At 44.0% G+C, this 22,252-nt stretch overlaps 1 protein-coding gene across 1 annotated transcript; it reads left to right on the plus strand.

Moving 5' to 3' along the window:
* Nucleotides 1-934: 934 nt before the first annotated feature.
* On the plus strand, nt 935-17,437 carry prdm1a (PR domain containing 1a, with ZNF domain). The gene is made up of 7 exons (XM_039807190.1): nt 935-1,142; nt 4,461-4,820; nt 7,602-7,721; nt 9,083-9,335; nt 13,317-14,422; nt 14,755-14,883; nt 15,013-17,437. Exons 1-7 carry the CDS (start codon nt 1,116-1,118, stop codon nt 15,589-15,591), a joined length of 2,574 nt encoding a protein of 857 aa, XP_039663124.1. The 5' UTR covers nt 935-1,115; the 3' UTR covers nt 15,592-17,437.
* The last annotated feature ends 4,815 nt before the right edge of the window (nt 17,438-22,252 follow it).

Consider the following 22,252-nt stretch of genomic DNA (forward strand, 5'->3'; position numbering starts at 1 on the left):
AATAACAGCAAAGAACTGAAGCCTTTATGTAACGTCACAATCACATTTTTCTTTTAGTTTCCTTCCTTCATTTTTCCCTTCTTTCCTTGATCTCCTCTGCATTCACGAGCTTTGGCAACACAAAAGTCATTAAGGCCCATTTACATTTACATTAGAATTCAAGTCACTTTAAAGAGAGAGAAAGCAAAAGAGGGAAAGAGGGGGAGAAACTGAAGAGAGGAAGACAGAAAGAGAGAGAGAGCTAAATGAAGATGAGAGGAGAGGGAGAGGGAGCTAAGAGAGAGAGGGTGAGAGACATACACAAGAAGAGAGAGAGAGAGAATGCTTCAGAGAAGGAAACAGACCAGTCCTGCCCCCTAGAGGCAGTGTGTGTGTGTGTGTGTGTGTGTGTGTGTGTGTGTGTGTGTGTGTGTGTGTGTGTGTGTGTGTGTGTGTGTGTGTGTGTGTGTGTGTGCGTGTGTGTGTGTGAGTGTGTTTTCCTGGGGAAGAGAGGGACATCCTGTGACAGTGACTCAATGCTCCCCCATCAACACACACACACACGCACACACACACCACACACACACACACACACACACACACACACGTTGTTTACCCTTTTGAAGCTGCTAACAGAAATCCCCCCAAACACTCACACACACACAGACACACACACACAAACAGACACACGCGCGCACCCGCACGCACGCACACACACACACACATAAACCATTATCATTATTGAAAGAAAACTTTATTTTGATGCAGAAAAGGTTGTGTTGTCAGTGTGTGTGTGTGTGTGTGTGTGTGTGTGTGTGTGTGTGTGTGTGTGTGTGTGTGTGTGAAAGGAAAGTGGGGTGGGCGGGGCCAAGAGGTAGGGGTAAGGAGTGTGTGGGCGTGGCTTTGGAGAGAAAGGCGGTCCTCTTTCCAGCTAAGTCAGAGGGATGTTGGGCATTGTGAGGCATTAGAACACTGAACACCGAGTGGAACACACACTCATACACACTCTAACACACCGGTGTGGAGTATCAGCGCCCGGAACGGGACGGACACAGGGGGAGATCTGCACCTGTCCTACACACACACACACACACTCCTCAGAGACACACATACAGAGGATTTGACCGGACGTCCCTATGTGTGGATGGGACCAAAGTTATACGGTGAGTACGGAGCAGCTCCTTACACACTCCGACTTTTTTTTTTTATTTAAAAAGAATAAGCAGATGAACAAAACTTCTGAAGGACTTTGTTCATTTTCTTAAACATAGATTTCAACTAATTTTGCGTTTTTTGTTTTTGTTCTTCCTTTCTTTCTTTTTATTTACAGATTGGGTTAAGATTTCTGGATTATGAGAATAGAAAACCTGCAAGTAAAGTTTTTTTTAAGACTTTTTTTTGCTACTTTAAAGGTTGTTTAAAATCAGATTTTTGTCTTTTTTTGGTGCTTGTTTCTGACTGGAAAATAAATTTAAAAAAAGTTTTTATTCCTGACTTGATCATTAATTCATTATTATCGTTATTTTAATGCGGCTAATGTTTGTTTTTTGTGTGCAATTTTTTTTTTGAATGTAGTTTGTTTGACTGCTGCTTGGAGATGTTTTCTTCTGAGTGGTTTTAAATGTGTTTGTTCAGCATCTCTGTTTGGGATTTTAAGGCTTTGTTGCACACTTTAAGAAAGTGTGAGTTCACTCAGAGTTGGACAGTATTGTCAGTATTTTTTTTTTTGTCAGAAAAGTGTCCACAAGTCACTGTGAATTTGACTTTTTGTCCTCTTGGATTCAGATGAGAAAGTGTGATTTCTCATTGCAGTTTTTAATCTGATAGTTGGTCAAACAGCTCACAGAATTTCATTTTGACTCATTAAATTGCACATTCATTAGAAATTCCTCTGACTGTGTGCAGACTCAGTTTCTGTATTTTCAGTTGATCTAAATGTATAAGAGGTGAATTGTGTGTTGGTTTTTTTGGTTTCACTATTAGTTTTCGATGTTGCAGCTGTTATGCAAAGAGGATTCCGAGTTTTGCTGAGTGATGAAATATTGAGAAACATTTACATTTCTGATTAGGTTTTTAACATGCTTCATTTAAATGGCAAATAGAGCAGAAACTGATGTTCTGATGGTCTCTTCTCGGTTGGGGGAAAGATGCAGCCTGCTGGAAATTTCATAATTTTACAGCTCAAATAATGGACTTTTTTGTGTGATTTGAATGTAATTGTAATGATTTGCTTTGCTCCGGTCTGATGGGTTTAACTGTGAAAGTTGTTTGAAGCAAAGAAGATCAGCTTGTTTTCTTAATGATTCCAGTTTTCATGGTATTTTGATTCATTTTAAGAGCATTTTCTTGCAAGTTCGGAAACAAGAAAGTCAGTTGTGTGATTTGCAAGAGCTCAAAAAAAAAACCATCCAAATTACATTTAATATGAAGACATGATGACACTCTTGACTTATTAAATCCAGCCTGTGCCAGTGTGCTGGTTCCTGAAAGGGCATCACAATGTGAGAACGTCTGTTTAAATGAAGACATTCACATTTGAATTCACTCCTCGTCAGTAACCAGAGGCAATTTGAGTTCATCTCTTTGTGTCATGTCTTGGTGCTGTTTGGAGGGAGAAGTCGTTAGCTGTGACTGGAGCCAGTTGGATGTGAAATCATTTTCTTTCTTGCGGCTGCAGAAGAATTCACAGAGCTGAGTGTGGTCACTGAAGATCTGCTGCCTTTCCGCTCGCCTGCGTGGGATGAGCAACATGTTTTTTCCCTGAGTGGATATCTGCCTGTGTGTGTCTGTGTCTGTGTCTGTGTCTGTGTCTGTGTTTTTGTGTGTGTGTGTGTGTGTGTGTGCGTGCGTGCGTCTGTGTCTTGGGTGGGATCGCGTTTGAAGTTTTGTTTGTGCTGCTGTGGCCCCCCAAATGGAAAAGTTTTTGGCGCTCCCTTCCTCGTGCACCCCCCCCCCCCCCATCCATTACCAACACACACACACACACATACACAGGCACACACACGCTGGGAGTCAGGATGATTTGCCGGTTCCGCTGCAGTGCCACTCTGCTTCCAATTTTAGCTTCATTGAGACACAGACAGCATTTCCTTCCTCTGTCTTCAACCCCAGGAAGAGACGGGAGAGGGTGGGGGGGGGGGGTGTACAGAGGAGATTTAATGTTCATAATCTTCTCTCGCACATAGAAGCTGATAACTGTCTGAGAGAGAGAGAGAGGGGGGACACAAAGAGAGACTATGTTGAATAAATTGTCCATTTCCAGAAAGAGACATGCATTGTTCAGTGTGTGTGTATCTGCTGAAATGCTGCTGTGTAAATCACAATGAGATTATTTCATGAAGAATAAATGCACCGGTTGAAAACGTGTAACTTATTAAAAGAAAAAGACACGTCCCGTTGACTCTAAATTCCTAATATACACAGAAGAGGGAAGGATTGTTTCACTTTATATTTGAAACACGTGTTAAGTTCCTCCTTCAGTTCCTCTTTGTTCCCCTTTGATCAAAGTGTCCTATCTCAGCCCGACTCTTTAAAAAGAAAAAAACATACTTTGTGGGTTGTTATAGAACGAAAAAAAAAGAAAAGATCAACGAGAAATCAAAAAGTTTGATTCATTTTGGAAACGGGAAACATGAACAGATAGTATTTCTAACAACTGAATAACATTTAGAGTTTTACGGCGCTGGATTTTGGTATTTTTTTGGCAAATAATACCCCTATTATAATATTATAATATTATCATTATATTAAAGTGATTATTACATGTCATGAATGAAAGCAGGTTTAAATTGTTTCCCATGTGTGTGTGTGTGTGTGTGTGTGTGTGTGTGTGTGTGTGTGTGTGCATGCGCGAGTGGCAGCAGCGTTAGTCAGACCCCCTCCCCTCTTCACTGACTCACCCCCCCATAACAATCCCAGCTCTTCCTCTCTTCTTTTTTTCTCTCCCTCTTCATCCCTCCATCTCTCTGTCTGTTCTTATCACCTTTTGTCCTAATCCTCTCTCTTTCCTTTTTTTCTTTCTTATCTTTTTGCCTCCCACATCTCTTTTCCTTCTTACTTCAATTATCTTTTTTTCCACCTAGTCCTCCTTCTCTGCTTTCTTTTTTCTTTCTTTCTTTCTTTCTTTCTTTCTTTCTTTCTTTCTTTCTTTCTTTCTTTGTCCCTAACTTGTCCTCCTTTCTCTTCTCATCTGCACCTTCCTTCCTTTGCCTCGAATGGTTTCTTCTTCCTCCCTCATTCTTTCATTCCTTCCTTCTGTCTTTCAGTTTTTGATACACCTTTTCTTTTTCTTTTTTCTTTTTTTCCTTTCAATCCTCAGCTCTCCCTCCTTTCTTTCCCCCTTCAATCTTTCTTTCTTACCATTAAATCCATTCTAAACTATAGAATAAAAACGCTCTTGTTCTTCGTTGGTATAAATGCTTAAATAAAGGAGATTGAAATTTCAAAAATGTGCTCTCTCTCTCCCTTTGTCTCTCAACCAGGCGACCTCTCATAGCTCGGCCATGTTGACCAGTGAGGGGGCGCACACCATGGAGCAGGACGACACGCACCACGGAGCCAAGATGGCTTCCACCGCCACCACCACCACCAGCTCCAGCTCCGACGGAGCGCAGACGCTGGCAGACTCGGACGTGGACATGGAGATGGAGATGGAGATGGAGGACGCGGACATGACCCAATGGACGGAGCCAGAGTTCGAGGAGAAGTGCACGTACATTGTCAAAGACACGCTGTGGGAGGCGGGCCAAGGCGGCGACGCCATGACGCCACCGACGACGACCAGAGCTGAGGCGTCACTGCCCCGAAACCTGGTCTTCAAACACCCTGCTGACAGCAAGGAGGTCAGACTCAGAAAAACTCTCACACACACACACATACACTTTCTCTCCAGTCCCAGTGTTTCACACACACTCCAGCAAAGCCATCTGCACACACTCGTGAGTCAGATGTCGGTCATGTAATGGAGAGGGGGTCGTGTCTCGCCATAAAACTCCACGTACACATTGCAGGGAGGATTCTCTGTGTGTGAGTGGGTGTGTGAAACGCCTGAAGCAAGTGTGTGTGTGTGTGTGTGTGTGTGTGTGTGTGTGTGTGTGTGTGTGTGTGTGTGTGTGTGTGTGTGTGTGTGTGTGTGTGTGTGTGTGTGTGTGTGTGCAGACTTAATTCCATGTCAGTCACTGAACTAGCTGCAGTACCTGTGTCTGCTGACAGGGGGCGCGCTTAATCATTCCAACAAACAAATCAGACTACTTCTGTCTGCTCATTTTGAAGCCGCTCAGTGAGATTTAATGGGGTTATGATGTAAACTCTGACCCCTCTGATTCATCATGTCTCAAATCTACAGTAATCTGAAGCTTTTATGTGATACAGGGTGTCTTGAAACCCTGAAAGTTTGGAGCAGAATAGCCAACTTTTGTAAAGCCAGAAACTTCACCTGGCTTAAAATGGTGATATTTAGGTCAGTATTATTACCGGGGCAGGATAAAGAAATCTGATTTGCATGACACATTCCCCGTCTAAATCTTTCTCAACTAATCAAATAGTGCCCTTTTGACTTTTTTTTTTTTTTTTCGACCCCGATTTGATAACGTTTCAGCCATTGATTGAAGTGGAGGTGAAAAAGTCAAAATGTCAACGCGTCAAAGGTTGAAACTAAGGGCTGGATAACAGTGAGTTATTGCACAGGACCAAAAAAGGCTCGCTTGATAATGTGATAAGTACGTGAAAAAACGGAGGGCGTTCATATATAATATCACAAGACACCGTTTTTGATCGTGGAAATCCGAAAAACAAATAAATGATAAAGAGCACAAAAACACCTTTTACAGTGATTAGTTGTTGTCCATTATATAGATTTTGAAGTCATCACTCACTTACGTGGTAGAAAAGCAGGCTGGGTAAATCTCCTGCTGCAGGGGTGGATCTATATGCTGGGTTTTTCAAAGCAGTTTGAACTGGGGAGGGGAAGGTGCATGACTGCAGATCAAAGGGTCGCGACTTCGACGATTTTGACACTGTGTGAGTTTGTCTGCAAACTTAAGGCGGCGTGATCACATCGATTTTCTCATCAGTGGCTTATCAACGGGGAAACTGAGGCAAGGAGCAGAGAGAGATAGATAGAGAGAGACAGAGAGAGAGACAGAGAGAGATAGAGAGAGAGAGAGAGAGAGAGAGAGAGAGAGAGAGAGAGAGAGAGAGAGAGAAGCTGATATGGTATCAGCCAATATTTATCTAGACTGGAAGAAGGGAAAGGCTGAGGACGGGAGTTTGTCACTCTGATCAAAGAAGATTGAGTTTTGGGTCAAAGAAAGAGAGAGAGAGCATTGTGAAAGTCTGTTAATAAGTTAAAACAAAAACACACGTATGCGATAGAGGGGAAGGGGATGGGGGGATGGGGGGGGGATTTCCCATGTCACCAAGGGTTTGGGAAAGATGTCTGTTTCTGTGGGTTATGCATGAAGAAAGTGTGCAGCTGCAGTACGCACTAAAAGTAAAGAGAAAAGTGATTTGGAACCCTGTGTGTGTGTGTGTGTGTGTGTGTGTGTGTGTGTGTGTGTGTGTGTGTGTGTGTGTGTGTGTGTGTGTGCGCGTGTGTGTGTGTGTGTGTGCGCGTGTGTGTGTTTGTGTGCGCGCGTGTGTTTCTCTATCATCCACGGCTGAAGCCTGACGTCTAGTCGCCACATAATCCTTTTTTTTCTCTCTTCTTCTTCCTCCTACTCCTCCTACTCCTCCTCCTCCTATTTTTTGTTCTTTGATTGAATAAGACGAGAAACCAAAAAAAAAAATAAATAAAAAATAAAAAATCTTTTGAGTGTCTGGATGTTCCCACCGAAGCGTCTGAAGTGGCAGCAGTTTTGGTTTGATGTGGCGACAAACAGAGGTGTGACGAGAGAAAAAGAGAATTGAAAGAAGAGATTTTACAGTTTTTCTTCAACCACACACACACACACACACACACACACACACACACACACACACACACACCCCCCCCAAAAAAAAAATAGTTTTTTTTTTTTTTAATTATCTCTTCTTCTTTTGTTTTTTTTTTTTTTTTTTTTTTTTTTTTTTATTTTTTTAATTAAAATTAATTAAAAAAAAAAAAAAAAAAAAAATATCACTGCTGGATGTTAATACAAGATAACAAGCATGATTTCTAATGTGTGTTATTACAGAGAAGCTTTGTGTTGCCATGCCGTGTGTGTGTGTGTGTGTGTGTTGTGTGTGTGTGCGCGCGTGTAGATAGTAGATAGGATCTGGCAATGCTTTTCTGTTAAAACGGTAAATGATAACACAGAAAAATGTGACGTATTGACTCTCTTTTAATATCTTTAAACGGCAGATTGTAAATTGTTCAGATGCAAGAATTCTTGCACAATTTACAATCTGCCGTTTAAAGATATTAAAAGAGAGTCAATACGTCACATTTTTCTGTGTTATCATTTACCGTTTGAACAGAAAAGCATTGCCAGATCCTATCTACTATCTGTTTGGACGCTAACATTTTGTGTGTAAAGATCTTCACACACACACACACACACACACACACATGGACACACACCACACACAATGTACTTCAAAGACCTCTTCCATCTTTTGTGTAACCCGTGTGTGTCTTGGTGCAGGTGGTTGGCGTGTGCAGCAGGGAGTACATCCCCAAAGGAACTCGCTTCGGTCCCCTGGTGGGCGAGATCTACACAGCCGACAGCGTCCCCAAAGACGCCAACCGCAAGTACTTCTGGAGGGTGAGTGCACGCAAGGGAAAACGCACACACACACAGGCACACACATACTTCCTCAGAAGCCGGAGGGACCCCTTCCTGTGACGTCACGCGCGCCTAAAGTCAGTCAGTGGAACAGGAAACTGGGCTCGCTGTTTTTCTGTGTTTGTGTGTGTGTGTGTGTGTTCATTAAGCGGGGATGTGATGTCATCTTCACACAAATAACATGTCAGACTGGGGTTCCTGTAAGTCCACACACACAGCTCGACAGAATACATTTCATCACTACCAGTAACTAGCAGTGAGAGCACAAACACTCACAAGCCACCTACCTGACCACTGCCCCCACACTGTGTGTGTGTGTGTGTGTGTGTGTGTGTGTGTGTGTGTGTGTGTGTGTGTGTGTGTGTGTGTGTGTGTGTGTGTGTGTGTGTGTGTGTGTGTGTGTGTGTGTGTGTGTGTGTGTGTGTGTGTGTGTGTGACTTGCATCAAAAAGAAAGACTCACTATGCTCCAAACCACGAGAAGACACTAAATCAGAAAGGTCTTCCATTCATGCTCATATCTCACTTTCTCACGCGCGCACACACACACACACACACACACACACACACACACACACACACACACACACACACACACACACACAAAGTGAGCCGAGAGAAACGAGATCAAAAAAAAGAGTGAAAGAGAAACAGACAGACAGAGAGAGGGGGAGGAGAGTAAGAAAATGAGTTGGTTATTCCTTTCCCTTTTCAATATAAAAGAGGACCTCTTCGTCCGCGACACTCGGTCTCCGTCTGTTCGTCGGAAGGTGAAGCGAGGGACATGGTGAGGATTGAAATGATGGAGGGATGGAGAGAGGGATAGTAAGATGTAAGATGGTTGGATGTAGTGTGCTTTATATAAAAAAAAAAAAAAAAAAGCTGGATCAATCTAAACTGGTCACTTAGTTTGTTATTCGTTAGTTTTTGAGGAAGTCATTTACATACTGATTTAGTCACTTAGTCAGTTGGAGTTTTTTTGTTACTTTCTCCATTTTTTTTACTTATCGTCGTGAGTCGGTTAATCACTCAGATTGTAAGTCAGTTTGTTGGCAAAGTCATTTAGAGGAAGTCAATGGAGAAAAGGACAAAAATAGAGGACAGAGGTTACTGATTTAAAAAAAATGCTTTTATCGCTTATTTCCGACTGAATTGACCAATTTGGTTTGTTAAAACTTTTCTCTGTTTTTCTTAGAAACAATAGAAAAAAGTAATGAAAGACCCCATAAAAGAGTTTTTCCTGTTAAATGAACTGCAATTCATTCTGACATTAAAATCAATAATGGTGTTACTAAACTCTTACTAATATTTTCTCCTTCCTTCCTTCCTTCCCTCACTCCAGATCTACGAGGACAGGGAGTTCCACCACTTCGTCGACGGCCTGGATGAGACGCGCTCTAACTGGATGCGCTACGTCAACCCGGCCCACTCGGCCGCGGAGCAGAACATAGCGGCATGTCAGAACGGCATGGAGATTTACTTCTACACGGTGAAGCCCATCCCGGCTGGCGCTGAGCTGCTCGTGTGGTACTGCCACGACTTTGCCCGACGTCTCCACTACCCGCCATCCGGAGAGCTGATGATGCAGAAACTCAGTAAGTTCAAGTTTATTTTTAAGGGTTAGGGTCAGAAGACATATTTGAGCATTACGCTGATTTTTTTTTTATTGTGAAAGAACAGGCTATTTGTATTGAATGTCTGATGCTTGGAGCTGCCAACCTAAAAAAACAACATAAAATCAATTGACAATGTAGGGGTGTGTGTGTGTGTGTGTGTGTGTGTGTGTGTGTGTGTGTGTGTGTGTGTGTGTGTGTGTGTGTGTGTGTGTGTGTGTGTATGTGTGTGTTTGTGTGTTTGTGTCTTGAGTGTGTCCTGTCGCCGCTCTTAAAGCCTACCAGTGTTTTTGAGTGTAGCCGTGTCTCCTTCCTCTCTGAACGTTAGCCTGTCATTATCTCTCTCACACACACACACACACACACACACACACACACACACACACACACTCACACTCATACACAAGAATACAAGACCAACAACCTTTCATCTCTGTCAGTGCCATCGTTGTACTTTTGTGTGTATGTGTGTGCCAGTGACAGTGTAATTACACAGACAGGGGGATATGGCCCCTAATGCCACAGTCTTACACACTTAAAGATCCGCTTCCAACATGAAAGCTCACACACACACACACACACACACACACACACACACAACCTCGCTCAACCTCAATAAAAATGAACAGAGACTGTGTTTGCGTGACTGCGTATGACCTTTTTATGAGAAGAAGCGTCTAAAAGTAAGAGTCAGATTTCTCAGTCCTCATAGAAAAATGTTTTGCTATTCTTCTGTTAACCTTTTTTTTTGTAACAACACTAACCCCCGAACTGCCAATATCTTTACCTTTTTAAACTAACATCATAAATGAGAATTATTTTATTTATTTTTTTGTATGTTAAGCAGGAAAGCAAAGAGACACACAGATTTGGACACACAGCACTAGAATTCACCCTTTCATGACACGGCGCACCAACGGCACTTATCCACTTTAGTTGAGCTGATCAAAGAGAGAGCGAGCTCAGAGGGAAACAAAGAGAGAGAGAGTGGGAGCTCAGGGGTTTCCAGGTGTGACTGAAGGCTAATGGCAGTGTTAGGGTGGTATAAGAACCAGCAGACCCAGCCTCAGCGACTCCACTGCCCAGGGAAAAATGCGCATGACCTGGGGGAGAGAGGCAGGAGGTACCCAGCGCCTCCTCTACCCCCCCCCCTGGCTGCCCCTTGTACCCTCCCCTCTCCAAAGCCCTGAGTGTGTGTGTATACAGTATATGTGTTGTCTTTCATTAGCTGCCTCTGTTATTGAGCCCCACAGGCCTCTGTTGACCTTCCAGTGACTTGAATACCGATGTTTACCTGCAGCAGAAATCCTTACCTGCACTTGGCTGCAGTTCTCTCTTTGGTCTACAGAGCTTAAAGTTTCTAGAACTTTTTTTTTTTTTTTATGGTCTGATGAGCGTATCCGTTCCTAAAATGAGTAGTTTTGACTGTTGGACTGGAGTTTTAACTCTACAAACGGAGTCAGAAATAATCTCATCGGCTGAGTAAAACCAAGAAAAACCACAATCTTTCTGACTAAGTAACGTTAAACCGGAACCCAGCTACAAGGGCAAAAAGTAAAAGAAGAGGAAGTGGATGCAATGCAATCCAGTTATTTAAATGATTGAAGTTATCCGAGCCGACCTTTAAAGTTCAAACTCTGATTCGATTTGAATTGTCTCATATCAGGTTGCTGCTAATTACTGATCAAAATCTGATAAGAAAATGCATTATTTTTGCATTACTTTTTTAAAATTGCACTCGGTGTCCCAAGGGGGGCACCAGAGGTACCGGTCCAAACCCAGCGACATCCTGTGTTTTATTCCAGAGTAGTGCGACAACTTTTACCGTTGTCTGTATCGTGTTTGTCTCCCTCCGATTTTTGCTCTCTTTCCAGTGCAGTCATAGCAAAACCAGACGTGTGTGTGTCTGTGTGTCTCACTCCCTCACTTTCTCCTCTCTGTTCTTCTCTCACTCCTTTTTGTCGCCGGCGTTTAGCATTCTTTAAGTGTTGGCACTTGAAAGCACCTGTCAGCCATATGTGTGTGTGTGTGTGGGTTATGTTCAGAGACGCTCTGCTCTGCCGACAAAAACACTCTCTCTTCTCTCTCACACACACACACACACACACAGACGCAGGCATGAGCATGACATGCCAACACATTCACACCCACTCTTTTCATCTCAAACACATGCTCGCTCGCACATACTCTGTGTGTGTGTGTGTGTGTGTGTGTGTGTGTGTGTGTGTGTGTGTGTGTGTGTGTGTGTGTGTGTGTGTGTGTGTGTGTGTGTGTGTCGGCCGTTTGCCTTGATATATTTGCTACTTGAAAAGACCAGAAAGAAGGTGGAGGAGGGAGTGCTGGAGGTAGAGTCGCCCCTCCCACCCCCTCTGTTGACTACTTGAACTTCCTGGCAGAAGGGCCGTGTTGACAGATTGATATCTCCAAGATGGCCGCCCTGTTTGTTTTCTAGAAAAAGGAAGGAGGGAGGAGGAGGAGGAGGAGGAGGAGGAGGAAGGCTTACTGATAACCTCAATGTTTACACACTGCCGCTATACTGCAGATGCAAGGGTCATCGACTGAGTGTGTGTGTGTGTGTGTGTGTGTGTGTGTGTGTGTGTGTGTGTGTGTGTGTGTGTGTGTGTGTGTGTGTGTGTGTGTGTGTGTGTGTGTGTGTGTGCGTGCGTGCGTGTGTGTGTGTGTGTCGTGCGCGAGAGAGCGGGTGAATCGGGGAGAGTCAAACAAATTTCATGAGTGCTGGCACTCAGGATTAACTTTGACATCCTCCATCTCTCACACACACACACACACACACACACTCGCCTCTTTGTGACCTCACGGTAAAAAGTTGACTGGGCAGTAAATGAGCTTATAGATAATAGACGGCGGCGTTTTAAGGGCCCGTCTGCAGCCATTTAACAGGCGAGATGTGCTGCAAGCTGACTACCAGGGGCTTTTAGAGAGTGTGTGTGTGAGCTCTCCTCCTAATCCACTCTTTCATCAAGCAGAGGAGACAGTAGGTGTGAGTGACTGAGAAGGAAGCTCTCTAATCTAACCTTTGACCCGGACACAATAGCAAATGGCCAAGAAAATCAGGAGAGTAGGAGCTTGATCAAAATGTGTGTGTGTGTGTGTGTGTGTGTGTGTGTGTGTGTGTGTGTGTGTGTGTGTGTGTGTGTGTGTGTGTGTGTGTGTGTGTGTGTGTGTGTGTGTGTGTCTGTCTTCTCCAAAAGTGGAAGAGTCAACAAATCAGACAGAGGGCTTTGTCTGCAGGCGCCTCTGTGCGTGTATATCTTGTCATGTTGTGTGTGTGTGTGTGTGTGTGTGTGTGTGTGTGTGTGTGTGTGTGTGTGTGTGTGTGTGTGTGTGTGTGTGTGTGTGTGTGTGTGTGTGTGGGCAGGGGGGCAGGTGGAGGCCAAGCTTTTTTGGAGGATATCTTTAGCAGGAAACCTTCCATCAGCCCTGTCTGTCTGCCACCATTTTGATTTTATCTTGATTTTATAGGCTCATACACACACACACACACACACACACACACACACACACTGATTTAAACACACACAATGCCCGAAGGCAGCTGTCACGCCTCACTTCCTGTCTTTCACCCCCGCCCTCGTCCCTCGCGCTCGTTCGTCAAATCTGTCACCTTAATTGGCCCACTGAGTTACTTATGGTGTTCCTTAACCCTGTGTGACACACCCGCACTCACTCACACACACACGCGCACGCACACACACACACACACACACACATACACACACACACACACACACACACACATCTTTGCTGTAGAGAACTTGGAGAAGTCAATCTCTGCCGTTTCAAAGGAATTTTGAGTATTTGTGTTGGTAAATAGAAGTCATGATTATTACTTTAAATGGCAAAAATTGGAATTATTTATTATCGGGCCCCAAGGGGAACCATGAGGATCCTATCTTGATCTGGTGAACTCCCGCTGACCTCTTTTTCTCTCTGTCTCTACAGAACAGTCTCTCTTGGAGGTCAAGCAGCAGCAGGTGAGCAGTGAGGAGCGTTTGGTCGAAGCCTGCAGCCCGTCCCCGGTCGCAGTCACCCCTACGCCGCCCAAGAGGGAACACAGTGTCCTCTCCATTCTGCGTGGCACCAACAGCACCTCCTCCTCCTCCTCCTCCTCCTCGCCCATAAAGAGGGAGCCCAGCCGGCCGCTTCCCACTCGCCCGCGCTGCGCAGACAGCCCCGAGCGCCTCCTGTACCCTCGCGCGCTCTACCCAGCTCTCAGGCCCCACCCTCACATCACTGAAGACTTCCTCGGCCACAAATCCGCCCAGCTTGGTTACCCAGCGACACGTTCCCCTGGCAACCAGTCTTCAGCCACGCCCAGCCCGTCGGCAAGGAGCAGCCCCGACAGCAGCCCCCAGGGGAGCCCCTTGGGTCCGGCACCATCGTCAGCTTCTTTCTACCCGGCCGGGCTGGGTTCTTACCCCGGTTACTCCCCGCCATCTACCCCCCTCCCCTCGTCCTTCTACCCTCCAGGAGCCCCCTACTCACGCTACATCCTCCCCCATCACTACCCTCTGCCCGGAGGCGGCGTCCCCACCGTCGGAGGGATCTTTCCAAGGATGTACCCTCTCTACAGCAGCCTCCTGCCCCCTCACGTGCCCCTCCTGCCTTCCGACACAGCAGGGAGGCGCTTCCTGATGTCTGACCACGTCCACCCCTCCCCCATCTCTGCCCACAGAGACTTCCTCCTCCCAAGGCCTACCAGTGCCTTCTCAGCCGCCACCTCTCTGAAGGACAAAGCAGGGCCTCACCACCCTTACATGGGGCACCCTCACCCACACAGACCCACCCACGCTCCCCCCAGCAGCTCCCCAACAGCAGGCACAGCACCTCTCAGCGAGCGGGCGCCCACCAAGCCTACATCAGCCCTGCTGGGCAACGCCGGCGAGCATTGCTCTGATGAGGAGGCCGTCAACCTGACCAAGGTGAAGCGCGGCCCGGGCTCAGCGGGCTACAAGGCGCTGCCGTACCCGCTGAAGAAGCAGAACGGCAAAATCAAGTACGAGTGCAACGTGTGCAGCAAGACCTTCGGACAGCTGTCGAACCTGAAGGTGAGGCTCGCGGCGCTGCCGAGTTGATCCGCGTTTGTCTTTCAACGTCACATCTGCTTGTTTGATTTACCGCCTTATTATCATTCCGGTCCTTTGTAATGTGTGGACTGCAGTTCAATAATTAGGTCGCAGAGCAAGTTTACGGCACTTTACAGAGCAAGGAGTGCTTTACAGGAAACACATTACACAGACAAAAGCAAGTGACATAGATATATCAGAGAATATTTCTTTACCGGTTAGCAATATTTCAGTTTGTTGGTTTCTATGAAATTTACAACATCTGAATGTGGCTAAGCAGATCTCTTTTTTTTCCCTTCTTCATTGTCCTGCAGGTTCATCTTCGTGTTCACAGCGGAGAGAGACCCTTCAAATGTCAGACCTGTAACAAAGGCTTCACCCAGCTGGCTCACCTGCAAAAACACTTCCTGGTCCACACCGGGGAGAAGCCACACGAATGTCCGGTGAGAAACTACGCTGATGATGCACTTTTTTATTGGACTGAATTCCCCAGACCGATGTTGCGGTTAGTTGGTGGGGATGCTACAAGCTGCTGACATTATATCTTTCTCGTCTCTCTTCTCCTCTTCCAGGTTTGTCACAAGCGCTTCAGCAGCACCAGCAACCTGAAAACTCACCTGCGCCTCCACTCGGGGGAAAAGCCCTACCAGTGCAAACTCTGCCCGGCCAAGTTCACGCAGTTCGTCCACCTCAAGCTGCACAAGCGCCTGCACTCGCGCGAGCGTCCGCACAAATGCTCCCACTGCCACCGCCACTACATCCACGTGTGCAGCCTGCGGCTTCACCTGAAGGGCTACTGCCCGGCCGTCTCCAGCCAGGCTGCCTTGGAGGAGGTGCAACGCGCCAACGAGGAAATCGAGCGATTCGACGTCAGCGAGCACGCCGAGCAGCTGGAGCAGCTGCAGGGAGGCGCAGAGGTGGAGGCAATGTTGGAGAAGCAGGTCTTGGGGATGCTGTGGAGGGAGGCCGACCTTAAGTCGTCCCGCTTCCATCCCAACCACAAGGGTTGCACCACCGAGCTTATGTCCGCGGGTTACGGCGCCTACGAGTCCCCGAACGAGACGTCTGTCATCAAGATGCGGCACAGTGGCCACGTCCCACAGCTTCCCGCCAACATCACCGTCAAGCAGGAGTCGGAGGATCACGCTTAAGTTACCTTTAAACCCGAAAGGGACGTAGAGCCGAGACTGTGAGGCTCAAGGGCGGACCGAGTTGCCAGGAGCAACGCCTGTAAATAAATAATTCTCTACCTGGTTTGTCATCAGGAGGAACACCACGGTTACACCAGGTTTTCAACCTATCAGGGACTCGCGTACTCAGGGCTCAAGAGACAATGTCCCATGACTACTTAGCGGTTTCAGCGTTTGTTACACTTAGAGACAATCATCTACCCAGGATTTACCTTTTTAGTGTAATTAATATAATGCTATTATCATTATTGTTGTTGTATTATTTGGTCTCTATTTTTCAAATGTCTCTGTTGTTGTTGTTGTTTTTTGGATCAATTAGTTGTTATATAACCTCCTTAATTTATTATACTTTTTATCTGTTGTCTTCAAAAAGCAATAAGTGGAAGGGATGGTTACACTGACGGGGTGAAATCAACGTAAAAAGACGTATTTTTCTGTTGATGTTATTTTAGTTTTTCTCTGTGGCCATTTCTCTGTAGATAGTCACTCTCTCCATGCCTATATCTGTCCCACTTGTGACCTCTGGCCTATAGAAACAGGGGTGTCCACTCTTCAGGGTTTTATCTATTTAAAATTTAGAAATCAATATAGCAGGTTTAAAAAAAGAAAAAAAAAGGGTTAAAAAAAACTTGCCAAAGTGCGGCACATAAATTTGTCAATTAAGCAGGAAGAGCTTTATTTCAACCCTGCTTGATAGCTTCCCTATTGTATGTCTGTGTCCTTTTCTGATGCCTACTTAATTTAATTTGAAACAAAAAAGGGCATTTTGTTGTTTTTTTTTGTAAATTTTTCACAACGGTTACCTCAGTGCGCATGTGACGATACAAGTGTGTGTGTGTGTTTGTATGTGTGTTTGTGTGTGTGTGTTTTAAAAGGGACAGCTAAAGGTGGGAGCTTTCTATTTATTTGCGTTTTGCTACTTGAAGAAAAAGAAGAAACCAAACTGAAACTGGAGTGCAGCTTTTCATGTGATCCAAAAGGAGCTGGGCGCAGTCCGCTCAACGTGTAGCACATAATGTCCCTCCTTTTTGTTTTATTTTTCTACAACACTGTCAACAAGGGATTCACACTTGACGCTAGTAACCAAAGTTCACGTGGCTTTAATTTTTTTGTTTCAAACACACACAAAAAAAAAAAAAAAAAAAAAAAACAGAGGAAAAGAAAATGAAAACAAGGGAAGAAGGACTTGAGGGACGTTAACGCTGAAGAAGGGAAGATGTACTGTGTGTGTATGATGAAGTGTTCACTCTTTCGCTGTGTGTCTTTCGAGTTTTGAAGATGTTTTGCTCTTGTTTTTGTTGTTTGTTCATATTTCGGTTGAGAAGCAATGGCCCCCTTCTTCGTCCCCCCCACCGGTCCGCCATCTTGTTGAACTGGCATACACCAAAGCACCTCGGCCTTCTTTTATGCACTGGCCCCCTCCTCCTACTTTATAACATCAGTGCCGATGCTTGTAGCATTTTGACTGTGTACAATATCACTGAAACTGGTCATAAATGGCATTAAGACTCGACTTAATGTTACTAAAGCAACTGTGATTTTCTGCAGCAGTTGTACATCAACAACCTGAACTCTGTAACTATCTCTCTCTCTCTCTCTCTCTCTCTCTCTCTCTCTCTCTCTCTCTCTCTCTCTCTCTAACTAATGTTTGACCAAAGCGTCTCTTTCTCTGATCAGAGCTTTAACTCCAGAGGAGAATCCCCTAAAAGGACTGTCTCTGTTTACATTCTGGTTTACATAGTTATTTATGTGCAAAAATGTCAAAAAGTGTAAATTATGATATAAATGTTCACTGCTCTAATCTAAACCCTGTGGCTCTTTGTGTTTTATTCTTTTTACACATGTTTTTTTGTTGTATAATAGTCATCCTAGATCATTAAAATGGAAGTGTACGGACATTCTGGCAAAACTGGAAATAATAAAATCTATAATATAACTATTTATGTAGAGGTAGAGCTAATATAATACTAAATTAATTTACTATCTGACAGGCACATCTGCCACTGTCTTCTTAATTTAGTTAATTTTTAGGCAGCAGACCACTTGTTTGCAAGTAACAGGGTTCAAATTCAAACATTGAACTGATGGTTCGGAGAAATTTCACCCTAGGGTCCTTTGCACCACGACCTCGAGCCAAACACCCCCCCAGAAGCTTTTTTCACCATGGTCGAACATTGGGAGAGTTAGCATTATCAGCTGAATAGCTTAGCGCAGGTGCTAAAGGATCCCAGAGTGTATCTTGTACAATACCCCACTAATAATGCCCGAAATGATACCAAACGTCTACAGTAGTACAAATAGGTTATGTACTCATAAAACGATGGATTGGAAAGTGTGTAAGTACACCAGAAGTTCATTTAAATAACACTTGCCTGTTGGCTTCTACTCTCTTCTGCTAGCTGCTACTGCTACCGGCAGTAAGACGAGTGCTTAGGGACGTCTACAAATTACAACACCGAAAAGAGATAAAACTAAAATATTTATAAATTTAACTTATTTTTTAAAAGTGCTGTAGTACAACTAGCAGGAGACAAGTTATAATTGAGGTAAGTTTGGAGACGCTACCTTATTTAATCATTAAGGTTACAGGACCCTACGTAAACAAGCTGACTTTTGGTTTCAAACGGGACACGAACAGCGGTCTCCTGGGTGTAGGATTGTGTGTTGTGTGTGTTTGACCCATCCCTTCTCCCTGCACAGACTTTGAGGACTTACAGGGCTGCATGGGGTTGTCTTGCGAGGGCATGGGCGATTCCAGGATTTTTTTAAGTGGGGTGGCACAGGGGGAACCAATAATCAGTCGGGGGGGGGGCCCGGCAGTGGTGTAGTCTACTGTATGTGATACGCAGGTTTACACCGTATACGCACTAAGAAAGCTCCAGAATTTCCATATACCCACTTGAAAATGTGCAATGATATGTAACATCATTTTGTGACACAACTTTTACTTCAGCTATGTGTTTTGGCTAATACGGGTCGAGTACTGTGACCGCAAACTGAATAAAGACAGCAGAACATGCAGAACAACTAATGTTGTATATACCCACTACAATACTACACCACTGGGGCCATTTTGTCCGAATATAGCATAGAAAATATGCTTACTAATATAGGAAAAACTGGATGGGATAGAACAACATACTGTACTTCAGCTAAATCACATTCATTATTAGTTTCACTTGTTTTCATTTTTAAACAAATTATAAATCTAAATACAAAACACATTTTCTATAAGCAGTCTGTTACTTTAAAAATAAAAAATTAACAATTCCAGTGCTGGTTTCTTGGTATCAGAATTTGGGATAGTCGTTATGGAAACAGTTGATCATGTGACAAGGGCTGGGAAAATTGGCAGAACAGGCAGCCAAGTGACAGTACTCTGATCCGATGGAAATCACAATTGTGCAATTGACAGCACTTTAGCCCAATGGATTGGGGGGTTGGGGGGCAATCATATTTCGGGAGGCGGGTGCATGCCCCCCTTCTAGCCCCGCCCCTGGGCAGGGGAAAAGAGAGTCATCATAGTCAAGATTCAATTCAATGAAATCTCAAACAGCAATTTACCACAGCTGGAACAAAAACAGGAACATATATTTAATTATCCATTGGAGTAAAGCCCATCGAAAAAAATAGTTAATAAGACTCACATGAATGCAGTGTATAAAACTGTAAGATTCTAAAAAAAGGATTTAGGACAATACATGCCATCAACCCACATGTGTTTTCACTTAATTTGCCTCATCTCAAGACTCAAGATTGGTTTCTTCCTCACGCTCCTGTTGCACCTGTGTTAAGGTTAGGCTTAAAGCAAAGACAGGAAACCAAGAGAAAGAGACGGATGACAGAAACCGTAGACAAACCAGCTCAGGCAAAACAATCCACCAGCAGAGATTCAGAGTCATGATTTTAACTTCCAACACATTGATTCACATATTCCAACTTTTACCTCCGCAGTAAACCAGGCTCTTTGGTGGAAAGTCGTGAATCTTTATGTCCGTTTCCGTGCAATGCCAAACTTTAAGACTGGAGCAGGAAATGGGAACAAAGCTCCCCGTGGTGCCCTACGGGCTGCAGTAACTGTGCTCTGTCTTTTATCCTGACATACAGAACTAATGACTCGTTTTAGAGCCTACAGTCGTCAGTTCTCAACCGTACAATCTTAGTAGAAAGTGGAATTTAGCATCATATCTATTGATCTACGCCCAACGGTAAGTTTCAACTCTTAGAGATCATAAACATTACAAAGGTCAAACATCAAATGACTAAGTTTTCAAATAAAATCTAATATAGTTAGATAGATAGATAGATAGATAGATAGATAGATAGATAGATAGATAGATAGATAGATAGATAGATAGATAGATAGATAGATAGATAGATAGATAGATAGTCTTTATTGTTCCATAGGGATAATCATTTCCACACATCTTCTTTTCATGTTCCATAGCACAACAACACATATAAAACACATCAAACATAAAACATTTAACACATGTACAAAAAACACATCATCACATTAAGACTACTACAAAGCAACTGAGGTGGTGGTTTCGGTATTACAGTTTCAGCACTGTGATGGCAGTGGGGACAAAACCTTTTTTGAAATAGGCTTAAAGGGATACGCCACCGTTTGTTGAAATAGGGCTTATCACAGTCTCCCCTAGCTGTAGATAGGTGGGCCAACGCATTTTTTGTACATGCATTGTTTTGGTCCGGTGCAACACCGGCAGCGCCACCGCTAGTTAGCTTAGCATAGTTAATGGAATCCTATGTTGCCGGTTAGCATGTTGTGAGTAAAAGTGAGCCAACAAAAGACATTCACGTCTGATAGGTCGGGTGTGGGGAGACTGAGATTATCTCAGAGGTAATATGTGTGATTTTAGTGAGTTTGTTTTCGCAGGTGGCGGTTAGCGTTGTGTAAAAACAGGGTGAGCAGTACAGTACAGCAGGGTGGGTTGGATGATGCTTCTGTAAACTAGGAGTAGGAGGTGGGGGGGTAACAGAGAGGGCTTTCAGTTTGTGTGTGACATGTAGTCTTTGTTGTGCCCGTTTCTGGATGGCAGTGACATGTTCCTTGAAGTCAAGTTTATTGTCTATAATGAGTCCCTTGATTGCTCGGGGGGGGGGGTGGGGGACGTGGTGCGCCCGGAACACAGATAGGGGTAAGATGTGAGAGAGATGAGATATTTCAAAATGAGAGCGCATACAACTCTATATGATTTAAGTCAAACTGAAAGGGGCAATAAATCTATGAGGATAAGTGCAACACTGACTTTTTCAGGAGTGGTGTCGAAATAACATGCATTAAAAAAAGCAACTTCTTACGTCAACGAAGAAAGAAAGGAAAAAGGAAACCAAAATATATTGCTCACAGATTTCACCGGAGTTACCTGTAGACCACGTGGGTCCAGTTAAGTCCAGTCCATGCTTTCCGTCAAGTCGTGCTTTAGCATCAAACTCCAAGGAACATACAGTACAGGCCAAAAGTTTGGACACACCTTCTCATTCAATGCGTTTCCTTTTTATTTTCATGACTATTTACATTGTAGATTCTCACTGAAGGCATCTGAACTATGAATGAACACATGTGGAATTATGTACTTAACAAAAAAGTGTGAAATAACTGAAAACATGTCTTATATTTTAGATTCTTCAAAGTAGCCACCCTTTGCTTTTTTTTATTAATAAGGGAAAAAATTCCACTAATTAACCCTGACAAAGCACACCTGTGAAGTGAAAACCATTTCAGGTGACTACCTCATGAAGCTCATTGAGAGAACACCAAGGGTTTGCAGTTATCAAAAAAAGCAAAGGGTGACTACTTTGAAGAATCTAAAATATAAGACATGTTTTCAGTTATTTCACACTTTTTGTAACATAATTACATAATTGTTCATTCATAGTTCAGATGCCTTCATGAAATAATGTAAAATAGTAAAAAGTATGAAAATAAAGAAACACAAAGATAAGGTGTGCCAAACTTTGGCTATACTGTGTACGATGTCGGTCCGACGAACTCCCAGGAATGAATTGCCCGGACGTTTCAGCAACAGTGCGACACGGATTTGCATACAACAAGGACTATAAACCAAAAATATAGAAGACGCTAATAGCCAACTTTCTGCACAGACAGGACCGCTTCCTCGCAGCACTGCATCATCTTGGATTTCAGCGTTGTCAGCATTTGACATAAGGTAGAGCGGTCACCTGATCATTGGATGGTTAGTGGATCGATCCCTGGCTCACGGTGAGGGTGTGAATCTTCACTGTTCTCCCGATTCAATTACAATATATTCCGATTCGAATCGATTCCATATCACGATGCATTACGATGCATCGTGATGCGTCACCTCATCAATATTATCATTAAGCAGTCAGATATATATGAGCTTCCCTTTTTATTGTATTTGCTCTTCAAAAAAAAGACACTTCCTGAATGTAGTGGAGTCTGAACACAGCAGACAACACACAAAAGGCAAAAACTTAAAAAAGCAGCGACCGGAAACTCCACAAGTAACATCAGTAAGCAATAATCGATTATGGTCACTGCACTGAATCTTCCTGGGCCGCATTGCGATGCATCGATGAATAATTCATTTCAACACCCCTAGTGAACAGGTTG

Source organism: Perca fluviatilis, chromosome 7, assembly GCF_010015445.1.
Source record: "Perca fluviatilis chromosome 7, GENO_Pfluv_1.0, whole genome shotgun sequence".
NCBI lineage: Eukaryota > Metazoa > Chordata > Actinopteri > Perciformes > Percidae > Perca > Perca fluviatilis.

Excerpts from the sequence above, each read along its gene's own strand:
- prdm1a (XM_039807190.1), top strand. The coding sequence starts at position 1,116 with ATGTGTGGATGGGACCAAAGTTATACG. Across the intron at positions 7,722-9,082 it reads ACCGCAAGTACTTCTGGAGG|ATCTACGAGGACAGGGAGTT; the intron begins GTGAGTGCACGC and ends CCCTCACTCCAG. Across the intron at positions 14,423-14,754 it reads GACAGCTGTCGAACCTGAAG|GTTCATCTTCGTGTTCACAG; the intron begins GTGAGGCTCGCG and ends ATTGTCCTGCAG.